Source organism: Pogonomyrmex barbatus, unplaced genomic scaffold (assembly GCF_055798465.1).
Source record: "Pogonomyrmex barbatus isolate J1 unplaced genomic scaffold, ASM5579846v1 scaffold9, whole genome shotgun sequence".
Lineage (NCBI taxonomy): Eukaryota > Metazoa > Arthropoda > Insecta > Hymenoptera > Formicidae > Pogonomyrmex > Pogonomyrmex barbatus.
This window is the reverse complement of record NW_028297193.1, coordinates 5,661,757-5,679,602: the sequence shown is the minus strand read 5'-3', so window position 1 is coordinate 5,679,602 and position 17,846 is coordinate 5,661,757. Positions and strand designations below refer to the sequence as shown.

At 44.3% G+C, this 17,846-nt stretch overlaps 1 protein-coding gene across 1 annotated transcript in view; it reads left to right on the top strand.

Annotated features, from left to right (window-relative positions):
- Positions 1-17,846, top strand: part of dally (division abnormally delayed protein) — a 50,946-nt gene that overhangs the window by 7,880 nt on the left and 25,220 nt on the right. Inside the window, exons 3-4 of the mRNA XM_089084979.1 lie at positions 2,145-2,724; positions 3,149-3,350. Coding sequence (XP_088941105.1) covers positions 2,145-2,724; positions 3,149-3,350 — 782 coding nt within the window. The remainder of the gene's footprint in view (positions 1-2,144; positions 2,725-3,148; positions 3,351-17,846) is intronic.

The following is a 17,846-nucleotide window of genomic DNA, read 5'->3' as shown; positions in this document are numbered from 1 at the left end:
TTTTCTAAGATTATAATATTCTTGCTTATATTTGTATAATTAAATTTAAAATTAATATTCTTTTTTTTTGTGTTTAAACGAGATAATAAAAGGTAAATGGAATCTTGAATCCGAAAGATGCAGGTAAAATATCTCGATTTACACACTGATAATCGGAATCAATTCCTAATTTCCTACTGAAAGATGTGTACGCTGTCGTCGGATTTATTTCTGTCCGTTCGTCGGCATCCACAGAATCTTGGTAATTGAAGGAAAACAAATCCGAGTAATTGCGCGCGATACCGCCTTTGAAGTCTGAATTAACGCGGGCATGATCCGCCTCGACGAATAACGTTTCACAGGAGAACAGTGCGAAGGAAGGCTCGGTTTTCTCACTTAGAAGAAAGAGAGGAGGAAAGAAAGAGAGAAACGGCGCGAGACGACGGCTGCGAGATATCGCAACCGTCGTATTTTTATTTGCCGTTAATTTTAGTCGCGTCACAACCGCGAGACAGATCCATTTAAAAATAAATTACGCTCCGCTTCGTTGCGATCCCGGTGGGAAACTCGGCATGACTTTCGTTCACGTGGAGCATAATTTCGATTGCGCAGTGTCGCAAATCAGATATCGGAACCGGTATATTCTCGATGAGTCCAATTTCAGTATCGATGCACGACGTTTTCTCGGGAAGAGATCCGTATTTCGAAGAGAAATAACAACGAATCTCGAGTGGCTCCCGCTCGGTTGCGGTTGCCCTGATCGAGGCTGAAATTTTCGCAACCTCACGTTATATAAATTACAATTAATATAAATCTATGTAAATATACATTTTCTAGCACCTAGATATCTAATTGATAATTAATTTAGCAACAATTTATTATTTATTATACATTGTCGAACACAATGGTTTTATGTTCACACGTTTCAAATATTTACACGCGACGGATTCAATATTTATATATACGTCCGAATTAAATTCGCCAGAGCTTTAATTTCAAATCCCAATCTTTTGGCATTGAGATACACAAAGATACGCGGACCTTTTTGTGTCTGATATTCTGCGGTCGATCGTCATTTCCCTTAACAGGATCATTAGAACCTGTGAGATGCGCATCTCAAGGCCGGGCATAGATTCTTTCCGAGGCCACTTGAAACTAAAGCGGGAATTGAGGAGCACTTATCATCTGCCTTCTTCGTTTTACACGTTCGCACGATTAGTACGACCGTGTCTGTTCTTAGTCACGAGCACGCTCTTCTCACTCCACTCACGAAATCTCAAGTGGGCGAATTTGCATGAAGAATCATTTGATCGAGATAGATTAGAAGAATCACCAAGGAGAGAGAGAGAGAGAGAGAGGGGGGGGGGGAGGGAGAGGGAGGGGAGAGAGAGAGAGAGAGAGAGAGAGAGAGAGAGAGAGAGAGAGAGAGAGAGAGAGAGAGAGACGGGGGGAGGGGAGGGTAGGAAAGGATAATCCGCTGACGCATACCTGTATATCTAGATTGAATGACTAGACTTTGTCCTTTCCGACCTTTTCCAGCACTTTATAATATTTCAATATAATCATCTTCTTGGATATTTTAAGTTTCTGACAAAAGAAATCGCTTCGACGACAAGATGCTTTCGGTAGAAGGAGAAAATATTTTCCGGCTCTCTGGAGGCTCTACACGCGAGCTTCAATGCGCGCAGAAAAACATTCACACGAAAAGAATTTCAAAATCTTAATCCTCGGCATTGTCGCGACCTTACGTGTGCAGCCTACAGCGGCACTGACTTATAATTTCATCTCGGGTTTCTAAAAAAAATATCGCTCTTTGCTCGCGATGAATTTCACTTGTCGACCTGTATTTTATCTTACAAATAATATTTCACCTCGACATAATTCACTTGGAATTATTACCGAGAAATCTCGAATATTTCGCGACGTCTTAAATCTCCTCGGGAAACCTCGAAAAAAAAAAAAAAAGAAAATTTCGAAATTCGTTTCCCAATATTTTTGCGGTTCCCCCGGCTCTCAAGGTATCGAGGATCTCACGCGATACCTCGGTACCTCGGGACCTCGGGAAGATGGACGAGGGCTTTCCGGGGGGGGGGGGAGAGCGAAGTCGCCTCTCGTTAAATTGTGCCTATGAAATATTGAAGAGAGATTTTCCGCCATCTGCGCAGAGACGGTGATCGTGCTGCTGCGGAGGTCGGAGAACAAGACCATGACCACGTTCAATCACGTGTACCGCTCGATGGCGGTGCAGAGCAGGCCGTCGATCCGGGCGCTCTACCAGGCGATGATGGACTACGTGTCGCCCCCCAACACCCCGGACAATCTTCAGCAGCCGTTGACGCGCGAGACGCTGCAGGAGCGCGTCCGGGAGTTCTTCACGCGGCTCTTCACCATCGCCTATCACTACACCATCAATCCGCACCGCGACCGACAGGACTTCACCGAGAAGTTCAAGTCCTGCCTGTACGAGAGGATAGACGACATACAGCCGTTCGGTGACACGCCGCAGGACGTGTTCAAGAAGATCGGCAGGAACCTGGAGGCCGCCAGGATCCTGGTGCAGTCATTAATGCTCGGGAAAACCGTCCTCGAGAAGACCGAAAACGTGTTGTTTGCTACCGGTAGTGGAAATAGCCCTCAGCAAGAGGCCTGCTACGATGCTCTGCTCAGAATGACATATTGTCCCAGGTGCAAAGGGATCGGGAAGGCCGTTAGACCCTGCAGCGGATTCTGCACCAACGTGGTGAGGTGAGTGATTGTCAATTTGTCCAAGAAAAATGTCCGGGAATGCTTGGAACGCGGCCTTTTCTCAGACGAGAAACCACGAGTTGGCGTGACAAATTCGCTTTTCCGGTAGCCGATGAGAAATCGTCTGATCGATCATACACGGTACACCGTGTGTAATAGCGCCTGTAACACCGGCCGTTTTCCCCGATGTTACGATTAAACGATAATTGATAATTATTATAATTATCCGCGGGCATCCACGGATCGTTAAAAATTATTATCTTCAATTTGTTCAATTCCGCGATCGTTATAGAAAGATTATCGCCGGGCGACTCGTAATTATTTAGTAGTCGCGCGTAACATAATCATACGATAATCACGTGGTGATTTGCGGCGGATTAATTTCGCGGATTGTCAGGGCAGAAAGTGCAAATAAACGTTGCAGGGGCTGCCTGACGGAGCCGGCGTCCGAACTGGATCTCGCGTGGTCCGGTTACGTGGGGACGGTCGAGAGGCTCGTCGTGGCGGTGAGCAGCGACAACGATCCCCTCGGCCTGAACGTCAAGGTAGCCGTCAGGGAGTTGGACTCCCGCATCTCGGATGCCATCATGCGCGCGATGGAGGAGGGTCCGAAGCTCGAGGAGAAGGTGAGTGAGAACGAGAGTTTTCGACACGAGTAATGCTCGCTCGAGAATGCGCGCTCGGCTCGCCGACCGCTGGGAATTATTAGATGATAATGATAATTATTATAGAGAATTATTATTATTATTATTATTATTATTATTATTATTCAATCGAGATCGATTTGGAACAAATTCTTGATTGAATACCAAGGTGTCGATGGTCTATTAATTACCAGTGTTGTAATTTTTCTCGCGAGAATCGCGAGAGAGAGAAGTCGTTCTGTACGTACGAATTTTGAGAAATTGACGATTAATTCGCTATTCATCGAAATTCGTTTGAAGGTATAACGTATGGGTACTTCTCGATACACCTGATGCACGCTCTTACGCGTAACACCTTTCGAGCCATGTTCCCGCCACGCGGCGAACATGGCTCGGTTCTTCGCCTTAGTCATTCCCCTCTTTTTCCCGGCGCTTTTCACATTTGTCTTTCACACAGCGCGCGCCAGCTTATTCCCCGTATTGCCCTCCTCGAGACAATTCCTCGTTCAGCGAACACGCATAAGTTATGCACTCACTCGCGTCGTTCGCCTCGTCCGTCTCCCTCGTCTTCCTCCTCCAACTACCTTTCCTACCTACACCACGATTTCTCGTCCCTTCGTTCCGGTTCTCGACCCCGAGTCTCGACGAAATGGGCCGCTCCGCTCGCGCGCGGAACGCAATTAAAAGTTTCTCACACGGGCGGCCACGCCGCGCCACGCCGCGCCACGCCGCGCCACGCCGCGCCGCGCCGCGACAGAATCGATCCCCCGGTTCGTTTCGTTTAGAAGCCAGATTCCTCGCTCGTCGCTTCTCTGCGGTTTCGTCCTTCGAAATCGATTCGCGGTCCGATTGTCCTCGATTACTTCTCGTCTCGTCTTAACTAACCGGCAGTTCTGCAACTTCCTCTTCCTGCGTTTCAAATGAAGCTGGATCCGAACGAAGCTGGCAGAAAGAGAGAGAGAGAGAGAGAGAGAGAGAGAGAGAGAGAGAGAGAGAGAGAGAACGAGCCCTTCGATTTTTTCTTTTCTTTCTTTTACATTCTAAAGGAAGATAAAATGTATATTTGCCAACGCGAATTTTCGGCTCGCTCATACTCGCTCGCGCTATGAAAGCTAATTCGTTCGCTCGTTTTCTTTTTTTGATCCGAATTCATCCTAAAATTCAATTGCCACATGTACTGAATTTTTACCGATCTACAAAATGCTTGCCTACAATTTAAATTTTGATTTTTGCGCGCAGAGAGAGAGAGAGAGAGAGAGAGAGAGAGAGAGAGAGAGAGAGATAAATCGTGTCAGTGATATATGACCCACATTTCGATTTGTCATAGTCGATCACGCCTTTCGCCTATGATCGCATCCTGCGAGGGATGTGTCGAATATCCGCTTAATCGCGCGGGAGTCTTACTCTGCATCGATTTCGGACTCGTCGAATCGCGAACAAAGGTTTGCACGGACCGAATCGGAGGAGGAGGAGGAGGAGGGGGGAGGGGGACCGGGGTCCAGGGCCATCGTGGGACCCGGCGGCAGGTCCCCGGCTTCTCGTTCGTACCTGTTCGTTCGTGCCTGTGCGCCCCCGTGCGTGTATATGGCCCGATGCCGCACCATACAGACCTGCTCCGACCTGGGTTGCATTCAGGGGGTCTTTCTCTCTCTCTCTCTCTCTCTCTCTCTCTCTCTCTCTCTCTCTCTCTTTCACACACACACACACACACGAATCCACTAATAATTCTCGACGGTCGGCGGCCCGGGCGCATTCTGCGAGCATTACGTGTCTGCATTCCACGTGCAGGCCCTCCGATCCCCCCCTCCCTCTCCTCCTCTCCCTCCCCTTCCCCTCCGTGGGCCCTGCTCGTTCACCCGGGGAACGTAGCGGCGTGGGGCCCAGGGGATCGTTAAGGTAGCACCTTAACGGCCTTTTTACGAAAAGACGCCCGACAAGGTGTTCCCCCGCACCCCTGGATGTCCCTCATTATTATTCATCCCGCGGCGCCCCGCGCTGTCCCTATATACACGAAGGCGTTTAACTTATTCCTCCCGACCGACGAATTTTCTCTCTCTCTCTCTCTCCTCTTCCTCTGTCTCGATCTCTCTTCCTTCTGGTTCCTCTCTATCGAGAGAGAAGTTCGACGAAAGTCACGTTATACCGCCCCGGATTAGCACGGGAATTCTAAGGCCAAGGAGAGAAGAGCCAAAGAGGGATTAGTGAAAAATCTAGAGGACACGTCGTAATCTTTTCGACAAATCCACAAGACATCTCTCGTTGCTGTTGCCTTCGCAAATTAGACCAGATAAAAGTAGACGGAAATTCAAACGGAAATTTATTTAAGGATTTAAAATTTTGAATCTTTTGATCTTTAAATATCGAGATTTCTCTTAATATTAAGATCATTTCTTAAATAACGAGATGAAATAAAACTGCAATCAATTAAATTCTTCGTCCATCATGAATAGAATAATTAATTCATCCTCGGTTAAAAATTTAGGTCTTAAATGTCTTACTTAGAGCCATTTATTTTAGGGACGGCTTTATTCTAAAATCGGCTTTCAACACGTATCCTTTCGTAGACTTTTGCCCGGAGAAATTCTCATTTCAGTCATTGAGATTAAAATAATAGCAGTACGTGATCGATTATGCTATAAATTTGTAATATTACAACTTTACTAGTGGAATCTCATAAATTTGTATGATCTCTCACTCGCGCTGCAGAAATGTTCTTTGAAAAATAGGGAGGGAAGATCCTTCGTTAAGTGACTTATTAAAATTCATGTAAATTATTCTTCAAGTCTCGCATCGTTTCGGTAAATTGCTGCGAGAAGAGGCGTACTTTCAAAATTCTCTGGTTACCTAGAATGATGAAACGCGAGTGAATGCCCTTATGTAGGTCCGTTCGCACGGACCAAATCCTCGCAAAGAAACGTCCTTTATTCATGGTAACGCCCGAGATCCTTCTTACAATCTCGCTCGAGCGCTTCCATAATTGGGCGAACGCGAAGACGACGACATTGTCGTTTCGCATTCCTGCCTTCCCCTCTCTGCCGGTATCCGTTCAAACAGAATTAGTTTCTTGTCATCGTTCGTCGTTGTGTCCCCTCTTTCTCACACCCACGCGTTTTGCGATACAACATTTGAGGACCCCATTTCGGGACGATCGAATATACGACAATTCTGGACTCGTTTCCTCGGAGACGCTTAATCCGCAAGAATCCTTGATACCTGCACACTTCTATCTTCTTTTAAAATTGAAAGAATTTTTAAAAATATATATATTTTTTTTCATTTATTTCGCGTAATATTCTTTAAATTTTAAAAGATGAAAAAGATTAAAAAAATATTTTTAAAAAAGCCGTATATGCTGTAAAAAAAAAAAAATTCTCGCGGTATGATTTTGTAACAATTTTTCGATCATTTCGATTATTTGTAATTTTATGGCGTAACGCGCGTGTTTATAAAAGACACACTTGCCGACGATATATCTTTTAAACCGTTGTAAATCGCTTGAGTTTCAATTCGGCTCGCGCATGGTTGCCCAGGTTTGACCTGGATTCGTGATGGACGGATTACCGTGTAATTTGGGCAAACGTATTTACATGTTATCGAGTTCAATCGCTTAATCGGGCCTTGGAGTGTGTTAGGTCGTTCCGAGTGTGGATATTCTCGACAGTAGTTACATGTCATATCGGATAATTTCATCCGGATGAAATCCGATATTGGGATAAATGTCAGGTCGGAGTAACAGCTTTCGGACGTTAATTTTATAAACATTTTAATTTTATCTAGATTGTATCTTGCTCCACTATTTCACTTCTCTATGTCTCTAGCTGACAGCAGCCGATACAATTTATTCGGTTATTAAACGGTACAGCGATACCTAACTGATCGTTCGATTACTGAACGCTAATTATACAGCGGAAGAAAAAAAGTTTATATAAAAAGTTAAATAAATATTTACTAAGATAATATTAGATATAATAAATAAATAAAAGCGACACTGAGAGCAAGAGAGTTCACTTCTCGGAGAAGGAAGTTAATAAAATATTTACTGAAATAATATTAATATGAAATAAATAAATAAAAAAAACGACGCAAGAAAATAATAAATTTATATCGGTACTCATGTCGTTCGATCGCGATAACGATTACGACGTCTCGACGAATTATTCGAGAAGGGAGAAACTGAGAACTTTATTTTGCCGGGAGATATATTATCGTCCGGTATAAATTCACGTTGATCCCGTGATACATTTTATGCCCATACGTGTCGGTAATCCGACGTTGAAGACGGGGGACAGGTTTCTTGGCGCGATCTCGCCAGACGTTACGCCGCGGTGATTCGATATCGATGACACGCGTATCCATACGTACGTGTAACTTTAGCGATAAACGTCGGTACTGGCGCAGAAATCACGGTAGAGAGAATTCCTCGATTCTCGTCCCTTCCGCCTCGCGTTCTCTCTCTCTCTCTCTCTCTCTCTCTCTGTCTCTCTCTCTCATCTCCCCGCAGAAAGATATACATACGTATATACCGAGCCACAGTTTCTCTCTCTGGCTTCGACCCAGCCTCCTACGCGGTCGATATAATCATCCGACGACGAGGAACAACGCGTGCACACCGCAGAACCGCCGCGCGGAGGAGGACAGGGCGGGGCGGGATCGAGGGGATGACGAAGAAGAGGAGGAGATGAAGGAGATGAAGGAAGTGGAAGAGAGGCATTGGCACGGTGCCGGCCGAGGAATCAATGACCCATTCCTCCCATCGGTATTTTCGGTATCTACTTCGGATAATTGCGTGCTTCACCGGCCACGAATATACGCACGACGAACGTGTGACTTTCCTCCCCTTTCCGCCCCCTTCCCCCTCCTCCTCCCCCCTCCTTTGATCGTCTCGCCTCGTCTTTGGTTCCTCGCGCGTTTTCCTTCGGAGTTTGGCGAACTAGAGCCAACTCCGCTCGATAGCTGCTTGCCCTGAGAAATCTCGCGAAACTAGACTCGAGTCTCCAGATCGTCGACGAGTTCCCAGATCGCGTGAGATTCCCTCGAATCTCCGCGTTCGATCTCGGGAGATACTCGAGTTTCCTCGGAGCGAAATAATAATAACATAACTATCTCCTTCGCATCGCGCAGAAAAGATTTACGAGGGAACTCAGAAGGGAAGTTACGAGAGAAGTTCGGAAAGAACGTTTCGGATTGCCGTTTCGACAACGTTGGAGGAAGTTATCCTTATTTCGTTTCCGCGAACGAAGTTTCGGATGCTGCGCGGTAGCTAGTCGACAGCTCGCGATCGCGGACGCGCTATCTTTAGATCCGCGTTAAAATCGAAACAAACGTAATCGATTTTCCGAGCGAGCGAACGGGTAGGTACGAAGAAAAGCTCGCCGACGGCGAGCGCGCGACGTGAATCCGTGATTCATGAATATGAATCGTTTCGCGAGATTTATTGTTAAGGTGCCATTGTGATCGGGATACATTCCGAGAAATATCGATTGCTCGCGGATCGGCTGGCTGATGTCACGATTTTATTTCCGCGGGCGGTATTAGATGATATCGCTTTTGACCACCGTTCCTCGAAGTGATTACGTAGTCATTCAGGGTCTGGAAAATTGCAGCGATTTGTATGAAACACTTCATTTTTCTCCTCCCCCCCTCCCTTCCCCCCCCTCCTCCTCTCCCAATGACTATTGATTCGCCGCCATGTGCGCTCCTTCCCTCTCCGTCTCCGTTTGAACGAGGAGAGTACACTTTGCGAAATAGCGGAGAACTTTGATGAGAAAGAAATATATTTCTGCTAAAACTGTAGTTTGGAATATATGAAACGGTTGGATAGAAAAAAATTTCATAACGCGGTTCGCTTTAAATCGCGTCACTCTTGTTTTTCATAGCGGATGAGGGAATTCCCTCGTAAATGTAAAACGCAGTAATCTTGCGTTGAATACAAATATCAGCGCGACTATAAAACGCACGAGGAAATACGCAGTTTTTCTATGACAATGTTGTATTTATGAGAATTCTATAAACGGAATCCATTTTTTACACACACTTCAGCGAGGGATGGATTTCTAGGAAAGAGAAATATAATATTCTTTCGGGGAAATCTCATCGAAATAGAAAAGTTCCAATAAAAATGTTACTCGAGTTATTAAGATTGGAAAAGAAGCTCATGGAGGGATAGGCCATCAAAAATTGATAACTGTAACGAGAACACATCTCTGGAAGATCATCGGAATGAGAGGAGCAAGAGGAGCAGACTCTTCCTAAAAGGGAATTCGAGCGCGAACCCATCGTACCCACCTGAGAAACCTTGTGCACATCCTCCGTCTCTCTCTTTCTCTCTCTCTCTCTCTTTCTCATCGACTCTTAATCTCCTTCCTTCCTCTTCCTCATCTCTCTCTTTCCTCTTCTCCTTCTCTCCGTCCTTCTTCCCCTCGAGAACGTTCCTTCTGTGCGTTTCTTGGCTTGCTCGTTGCGTTCGTCCCTTCCTCCTTCGATCCGCCGTTCCCTCTTCCTTCGCCTGTTTGAATCTCGTCGGCTCGGATGAATCGGGAAGAAGCGAGACGGAATATGGAATAGCCGAAGGAGGAAGACCACTGATCGCGAGAGGGCGAGAGGAATGCAGAGCGAGAGATCTCGCTGTTGCCATGTGACCGCCGCGATCGGGCGAGCGTGCGAGGCGAGGCGAGCGCCAACGCATCGACGACAATTTTTCCGCGGACCAACGTCCCAGGCTCGACTACTTCTTCTTCTTCTTCCTCTTTTTCTACTTCTTCTTCTTTTTCTTCTTCTTCTTCTTCTTCTTCCTCTTCAATTTCTTCTTCTTCTGCTTCCTTTTCTTAAGCGTCCGCTTATCTCCGGCGTTACGCCGCCTTACGGCTTATTATGCGCCGCGCGTAATTCGCACGTACTCCTCGCGATGAATTCCTCTCCTTCGCAGCCTGTGACCCGTTTTCGCGAAATTCCGCAGGCACCAGTGTTCTTTCTTGGCAGGCGGAAAAAAGAAGAAAGAATCGGTAAAAAGCATTTATTTATTTTCTTCACGAAATCCAAAGTTAAGGAAATTATCCGGGGAACGTGTGAAAAAAATTAAAACCACCGATCTATCTCGGTGAAAATTATGGGCAGCTCGACTTAAATGTCGAGTTTCTAAAAGGAAGAAGGAGGGAGAGGGGGGGGAGAGAGAGAGAGAGAGAGAGAGAGAGAGACGAAGGAAGGAGAGAGAGAAGATGGAGATGGAGAGAAAGACGGCGGTGAGACGAAATTCGCGAGAAGGAAACGGAAGAGGATATATCTCGTGAACGAAGGAGACGGACGAGGAGGTGGCGAGGGGACGCGTGCAGGGGCGCTCACCACCTCACGGCGCGCCCATTGCATTCCACGCATCCCTCGGTGTTTGCGGGTCGCTTTGAGTTGGGCCGACCGACCGAGTGCCCGAGGATCGAATACTATCGATCGTAGTCATTTTGCAGGACCTGACGCGGTTCCGCTCCGCTCTGCTCCGCTCTGCTCGGCTTAGTCTTGCATTTTATTCAAGAAAGATCCGCCCGCGCGCGCGCGAGGGAGAGAGAGAGAGAGAGAGAGAGAGAGAGAGAGAGAGAGAGAGAGAGAGAGAGAGAGAGAGGGAGAGAGAATCGGATAAGTCGTTTGGTCGCGCCCAGAAACGTCCGTCTCTAAATTACGGTCGTATAATTAGGCCTGTGAATACAATTAGTTAAGTTACGGCTTATGGTCTCTTTCACCTTGTTATTATCTTATCGTCGGACAGACAGGATGGATGTGTTGCAAGGTGTTGCATATTTAAATATGTCGCGTGAAGCTCGATTCTTGTCAGTTTCGAATTATATAAAACTAAAAAAAACCCGGCTAATTCGATTGTATTGTATTATATTATATGTACATATAATAATTATAATTATATGTATTTTTATATGTATATTTATTATATTATTATTATTTGTGTTGTATTGTTATATTATTATTATTTGTGTTGTATTGTTATATTTTCATTACATTTTTCTGTGCATCAGCTCCGATCGTGGATTTTATTTAGAGCTAATCGCCTCCCTGGAAGTCGCTGAACGTGAGTTCCGATCGAAACTTTGTTGCCACTCGATTCGATCATCTCAACCCCCGCATGCCCCGAGTTCGCGAGCCCGAATAACCCACTGTTATCTGCGATCTCCATCGCAGACGACGGCGGTTACGATTCTTCTCTTTCTTTAATCACGACAGAGCGCGAAACCGAACGGTGAACGCGCGTTTCTGACGTCACGCTGGCCGCGGCTAAATTGGTTGAACTTTGAGCCGCTGAACGATCACCCGATCGGCGTCGTCGTCATCGTCGTCTTCGTCGTCGTCGTCGTCGTCGTCCTCGTCGTCTCGTTCAACTGCTCGTGGAATCTGTCGCGTGTCCGTACCCAAGGAATTCTTTCAACGTCGTCGGATAATTATATCGATCGGCGTGGAGGGGCAAACTCGACAAGATATGTCGCAGAATAAAATTATCTCGATCCTCCATTACGGACACGCCGTATTTATACCTCCTTTCTTCATTTGTCCTATTTTATTATCATTCTTTATTATCGCGACATAAAAGCGCCGGAGAACAAGGCGAAGAGGACGAGTGAGGAGGAGGAGGAGGAGGGGGGGGGGAAGGGCGGGGGGTCTAATAATTCTCACGACGTAAAGACGCGATTCGACGTAACGCCCGTGTGTCATCTGAATGTATATCGCGCCACGTCCTATGGTATTCCCATAGGAGATGCGTCCGATGCGTCACCCGATGGAGAACGAAATGGGTATAGCACTTTATATTCTTCGCACAGAGGTACTCGTCGTCGGTCTCGCTCGTCGGGACGAGCTCGACGTGGACGCGGTCGGGGGTGCGCGGGCAGCCGGGTCGAGGATCCTTGGAATCGGTATTGTCTCCCGCGGTAGGTGGAGCAGGATGCAGTTATTATTCGTCGGCGGATTGAGCGCGATCCCGCGTTTCTCTCCGAGCATTATTATCCGCGTCGCGCCTGTCGCGCCATGCCGTCGTCGATCTTCGGAATCTCTCAATTTCGAGACCCGCGCGGCAGGACGACAAATGCAGTCCTCGAATCTCGATGCCGGCGCACGAACGACGGGCTCGCGTAATTAATTTCGAAATTCCATCGTGGGGAACGGAAAATCAACCTCGTCTTAACGAGATAATCTCCTGGCCGTCAAACGTTATTAAATGACTGTTCGTTTTGCAACTGATTAAAGTACGTCTCTTGCGTTGCGCGAGTAAATCGCGATTGCGGCGGATTAAATGTGTATATAAGTAAATTAAAGTGGATCTTACGCTTCTTAAACTCTCAAACTCGTTTCAGGTTTTGCTCACGTTGAACCAACGTTGAAGGTTTTTGACATTGAGAAGCGACACACGCCGCTCGCTTTGTTAATAAACACCACGGACGCTCCGCTTTCGAGCTTCGCTAATCTGCTTCCCAGCTGAATAGTTCTTCTGCATTCCATTTGCACACACGCTGTATATCAATTACCCCGGCGGTTGCTATCTTTGCGAAAGGGAGGCCTGGTCTCTTCTTATCCGATGAACGAGATCTCCGCTTCATCGTGCTCGGTTTCACGGACATGTTCGAGCGTCCGATCTCCTCGCCCGCTCGTGCCTCGGTGGCCCCATTATCGATACAGTTTATCACTAACATGAATATCTATAGTATCGACTATGATTACAACCCTCGTTGCCAAATACGTGACAAAAGATCGGTAAGTTCTGTCCTTGCTACGAGATATTTCCTTCCGGTTGAAACACTCTTCTTTTCGTCGCAGTATGAAATTAAAATTCAATTTTGTATATTATAATTTTAATTATTAAGTATATTAATTATTATATAATAATAATGATATTTCAAGAGTGTTTACTATCGAGAATTTGTCCTGTTCCTTTTTCAAGGAATTTTTTATGCCTCAAAAAATCAGGAAATTCTCAAGAAATTTTATTGAAAATTATGAAATTTTTTTTTGAAGTTTTTTTGAAGTTTTTTTCTAATATTTTGTTTTTATTTTATAATCGAGAGTTAATCGATCGAATTGTTAACCAGCGTATTTATTATCTAGAAAAATTTTAAAAATCTAGAATTCTCAGGGAATTTTATTGAAAATTAGGGATTTTTTAATTAATTTCTTTTTCTAACATTTTATATTATTTTTTATATTATAATCGGGAATTTACCAAATTTAATTGTAACGATAACAGTGCATCCATTTACTCTAAACATCAAAGTACATTGATTTTTCCAATATTCAGGAATGAAAATAATTTTATATTAGATATTTTATTAATGAAGACATTTATTTATTTTAATTTATTATATAATAATTAGGATATTCATATAATAATTAGGATATTCATTTTGATCATTTTATAAAAGTTGAATTTTGTATTGGTTATGCATTATATAATTTTTTATTTATAGTAAATGTGGAAATTTTATGCAAAATATTTATTTTTTAGAGTCCTTATAATTTCTTTCAAAATATTTCAAATTTAACTATTGAAATTCGAGTGATTATTAATTTTATTTTATGATTTATAAATGGATTTATGATTGGAAAATGTTAAGAATTTTGCACAATAAATATATTTCTTTGTAAAATATACTTAAAAATATTTTCATTTTATTTTTTTAAAATTTTTAGCAAATTGCTTTGATAAACAGAAAGTGTTTTTTCAGTATATTAATACTACGTCATGTGAAATATACAGAGTATCCCCAACTTTTGAGCACAAACTTTGACAATATGAGGTGAAATAAGAAGAAAATGTCATATGAACTTAAGTCATGAAACGCTTTATCTAGAAGTTACAGCAAAAATAGAAAATTTGCAAGAAACAATTTTTCATTTAAATTTGCATTTCAAAATGCGTCGATAATTCATTGTATTAGTTCATTTCTTGACGTCTTGTGTTCGACAAACTTTGTGTTTATTATTTGAAACGAGGTAAACAAGATCAAGCGATACACAAGTAATATGTCGCCCAATGATGATTAAAACGAGCATTATCTCGAAAGGTGGATTGATCGAGAAGAATCAATATTTTGGCCTGCAAGATCAACAGATTTAATATCTTTAGATTTATATCTTATTATTATCGACGCAGCTGAAGACATTAAACAAAATCTTTACACAAAATTTCGACAACAAATTCAACATTACGTCGATGCCAAGTTTGCATTAACATGGGCGGAAGACATTTTGAAATGCAAATTTAAGTGAAACAATGTTTCTTGCAAATTTCATGTTTTTACACTTAATTTCTAAATAAAACATTTAATGACGACGATTAAATTGTCGACATTTTTGTCCTATTCTACCTCATAGAACGTACTGTCAAAGTTTGTACCGGAAAATCCGGTGATATCCTGTATATCTATCGTTCTCGTCTCTTTTATATCTTAATAATCTTAATAATACGAACTCGCTTCTCTCAGTGCTCTTCAATTTTTCAAACGTACTTTTCAATCCCCGAACAGTCGTTCCTTTCTTTCGTGCATAATTCGCGATATCTAGACGAAATAGATTCGATACCTTCTTCTAAGGTGTTTCTACATTTAGAAATCCAAATTCCCAGATTTCGGGGGCGCAACTTGAACAACGAGTTAGCGATCGCTCTTCGTTGCAATTGCATCCGAGATCGCGATTTGCGATATTATACTCGGTGCGTGCGAGCGGCCGAGCGAGCGCGCGGGCGCGTTAAGCGATAACATCCTAATCTTCTAATCCGCCTCGTTTGTCCCACGAGCGAGAAGCGGAACTCATTGTCGTCACTTGCCGTAGAACGGGTCAAGGGTAGAGCCGAGCTCGGTTCTCGGGGGGGACGTAAAGCCTCGCGTGTAACGCGAATGGGGGGGGGGGGGGACGCGCGCGCGAAATTTCTCTCGATAAGATTCCGCGCGGAGATTTATTCGCGCTGATAACGTCATCTCCGTTTGTCCGGCTGCAATTCGGCCCTCTCACTTTCTCTCTCTTTTGCTTTCTTTCCTTTTTCACTCGACTGCGCGCCTATCGGGCTATCCGTATCTGCCCCTTTCGGACAAATATAATCCTCGTTTCTCGCGATTACGTCATACCTCGAGCGATGGAGGTTTACGGCGGAGATTATATCGCGTCGGGCAGATTTGTAGGGAGGAGTTACAGTTTCTCTCGGAGTTACAGATTCTCAGAGATTTCTTCTCTACGCTGCTTCTGTAAAATCGTCGCGTTATTTCGTCGTGTATCTTCCTTTAAAATTGTATGTGAAATGGAGAGCGTTGTCTATTTTTAACGAATATTTATATTTTTTATGTTAATATAATTGATCTACACAGTTTATTCAACTGCTTTGTCATAAAAAATGTAATATCCTTGTCAGTCTCTTCCTCTGACAAGGAGCAATTAAAAAGAGATAAACCATCGAGTTAATTTAAATCAGTTTAAATCAGTTATAATGGATATACACTTTAAATGCCAGACGTATTTACGCAATTGCATCTTAGAATAGCCAGCTGATATTTTTTTTTTTTTTTTTTTTTTTTGTAGAATTAATGAGGCAACATTGAGAGATTTTTACATCTTACAAAAAGCCACCATGCGGCTTTAGCGTTTTACAACATCGATCAACGTAATCAGTGTAACTCGCGCTATTGCGTACTCGCAGATATCGCCGTATCAACAATTTAAATAATCCTCCCGGAGTGCACGATATATAGTAAGATCGCAAATTTGCGAAATTGCAATGAGATAACATCACGCTTGATTGAAATCTTCTCCTGGTAAATTCCACGTCTCGCCTCGTCCACTCGGTTCGAGCTGAGAACGAAGACGGGATCGAGGAGAGGGTAGAGAGGGGACGGAAGGACCGCGTCTCTCGGAGAAGAGAGGGAACGAGAGAGAGAGAGAAAGAGACAGGGATGGAGAGTGGGGAGAGGAGGGAGAAAAAAATGAGAAATCGAGAAGACGAGAGACGAGAGACGAGAGAGAGAGAGAGCGAGCAACGTTTGAACGCCCACGCGTGCCGTCTTAATTACGCTCGGCCGGCCGGTTTTACGATTATGCCGCCTCGAAGAGCCCGAAGAGCAACCACCGCATCGCCGGGGCCCGGCGCCTTTTATGGGCCGCGTTAAAAAGTAATTAGGACGGAAAGGCGGCGCGGGAACCGTCGCGGGAAGGATGTCAACGATAATCTTAATGACTATTGTACAAACGCGCGCGCGCGGCGCGGCCGATAAGATGATAAACGCGTTCCTGACTCCCGTGTCTCGATCCCGATAACGATAAGGGGGTTCGTTGCCTATCGCACGATCCTTAGTAAAAAATCACGAAGGCGGATCCCCGTAGATAACTTTCGTCGCGATGAGAATGTAAAGCCCCCCCCCTCGCGCGGAGCGCACGAAGTTTTCATTCGAAGCATCGCGTCGCGATCTCGCGAGAGAACTCGAGAAATCTCAGCAAGATCGACGAGCGTTGGATCACACGATTATCGCGTTGACTGATGACGAAGATAGCGAGAAATCTCGAAAAGGCTTAAATCTCTTTAAAAAAAGGATCACGTGTTTATTGTTGATCGACGAGGCTGATAATGAATTGATAATCGATGGCGATAAAATTGAGACGTGTTGAAAAGGAATTATGTATAACTAATGAGATTGCCGATGATACAACCGGGAGACGATAAAGGATATTTTATGGCGAAAAGGAATTTAAAAGATCCTCGAAATCCATTTGCCGTCTCGTATATAAAACGTTTATAAACGTTAATTAAAATTATGAATAGTAAAATTTCTTGTCGCGTTTCAAGTTCCGTTAGAGTGGTGGACGTATAACATTTTCATCTATCGCCTATAAAAGATAGCGGCCTTCCGTCGTATGACATAAAATTCTGAAAGGTAAAGGAATCTTATTTCAAGAAATTCGACAAGAGGAAGAAGAGATGAAGCATGGAGAATGTGTTTTTGTCCTGTACAATATTGTTCGAAATAAAGGCGGAACTGTTTTCGATTTGAGCGATATTTTCCTTTTCTTTTTTGATTAGAGAAAACTTTCGAGAGTGGAAAAATTTTTATCTTTGCGATCGAGCTATATGATGAGATACATTCGAAGATACCATTATCAGACTCACGATGTGCTCGATTTATCATAAGTACTTATTGGTGAAATTACGCCTGTTGTCCGTGGAATACGATTTGATAATTTCACTATTGCGTGATTGCATTTGCAGACTTGTACGTGATCCATAAATAGCAATTTACAACTTAAGCCGGCTGAAATATCGCGAGTTCCTGTACGTGATCGTTGTGAATGCACCTTAGATTACCTCAGATTCGTGCACACGTACGGGATGCACACTCGCGCGCGCGCGCGCATGCGCGCACGTGTGGTACGTGTACACGTGGCTGGCGTGCGGAAGAAGACGAGAAAAGTTGCGCTTTTGGCAAGCCACGTTTCGGGTTCTGGACAGCTCCG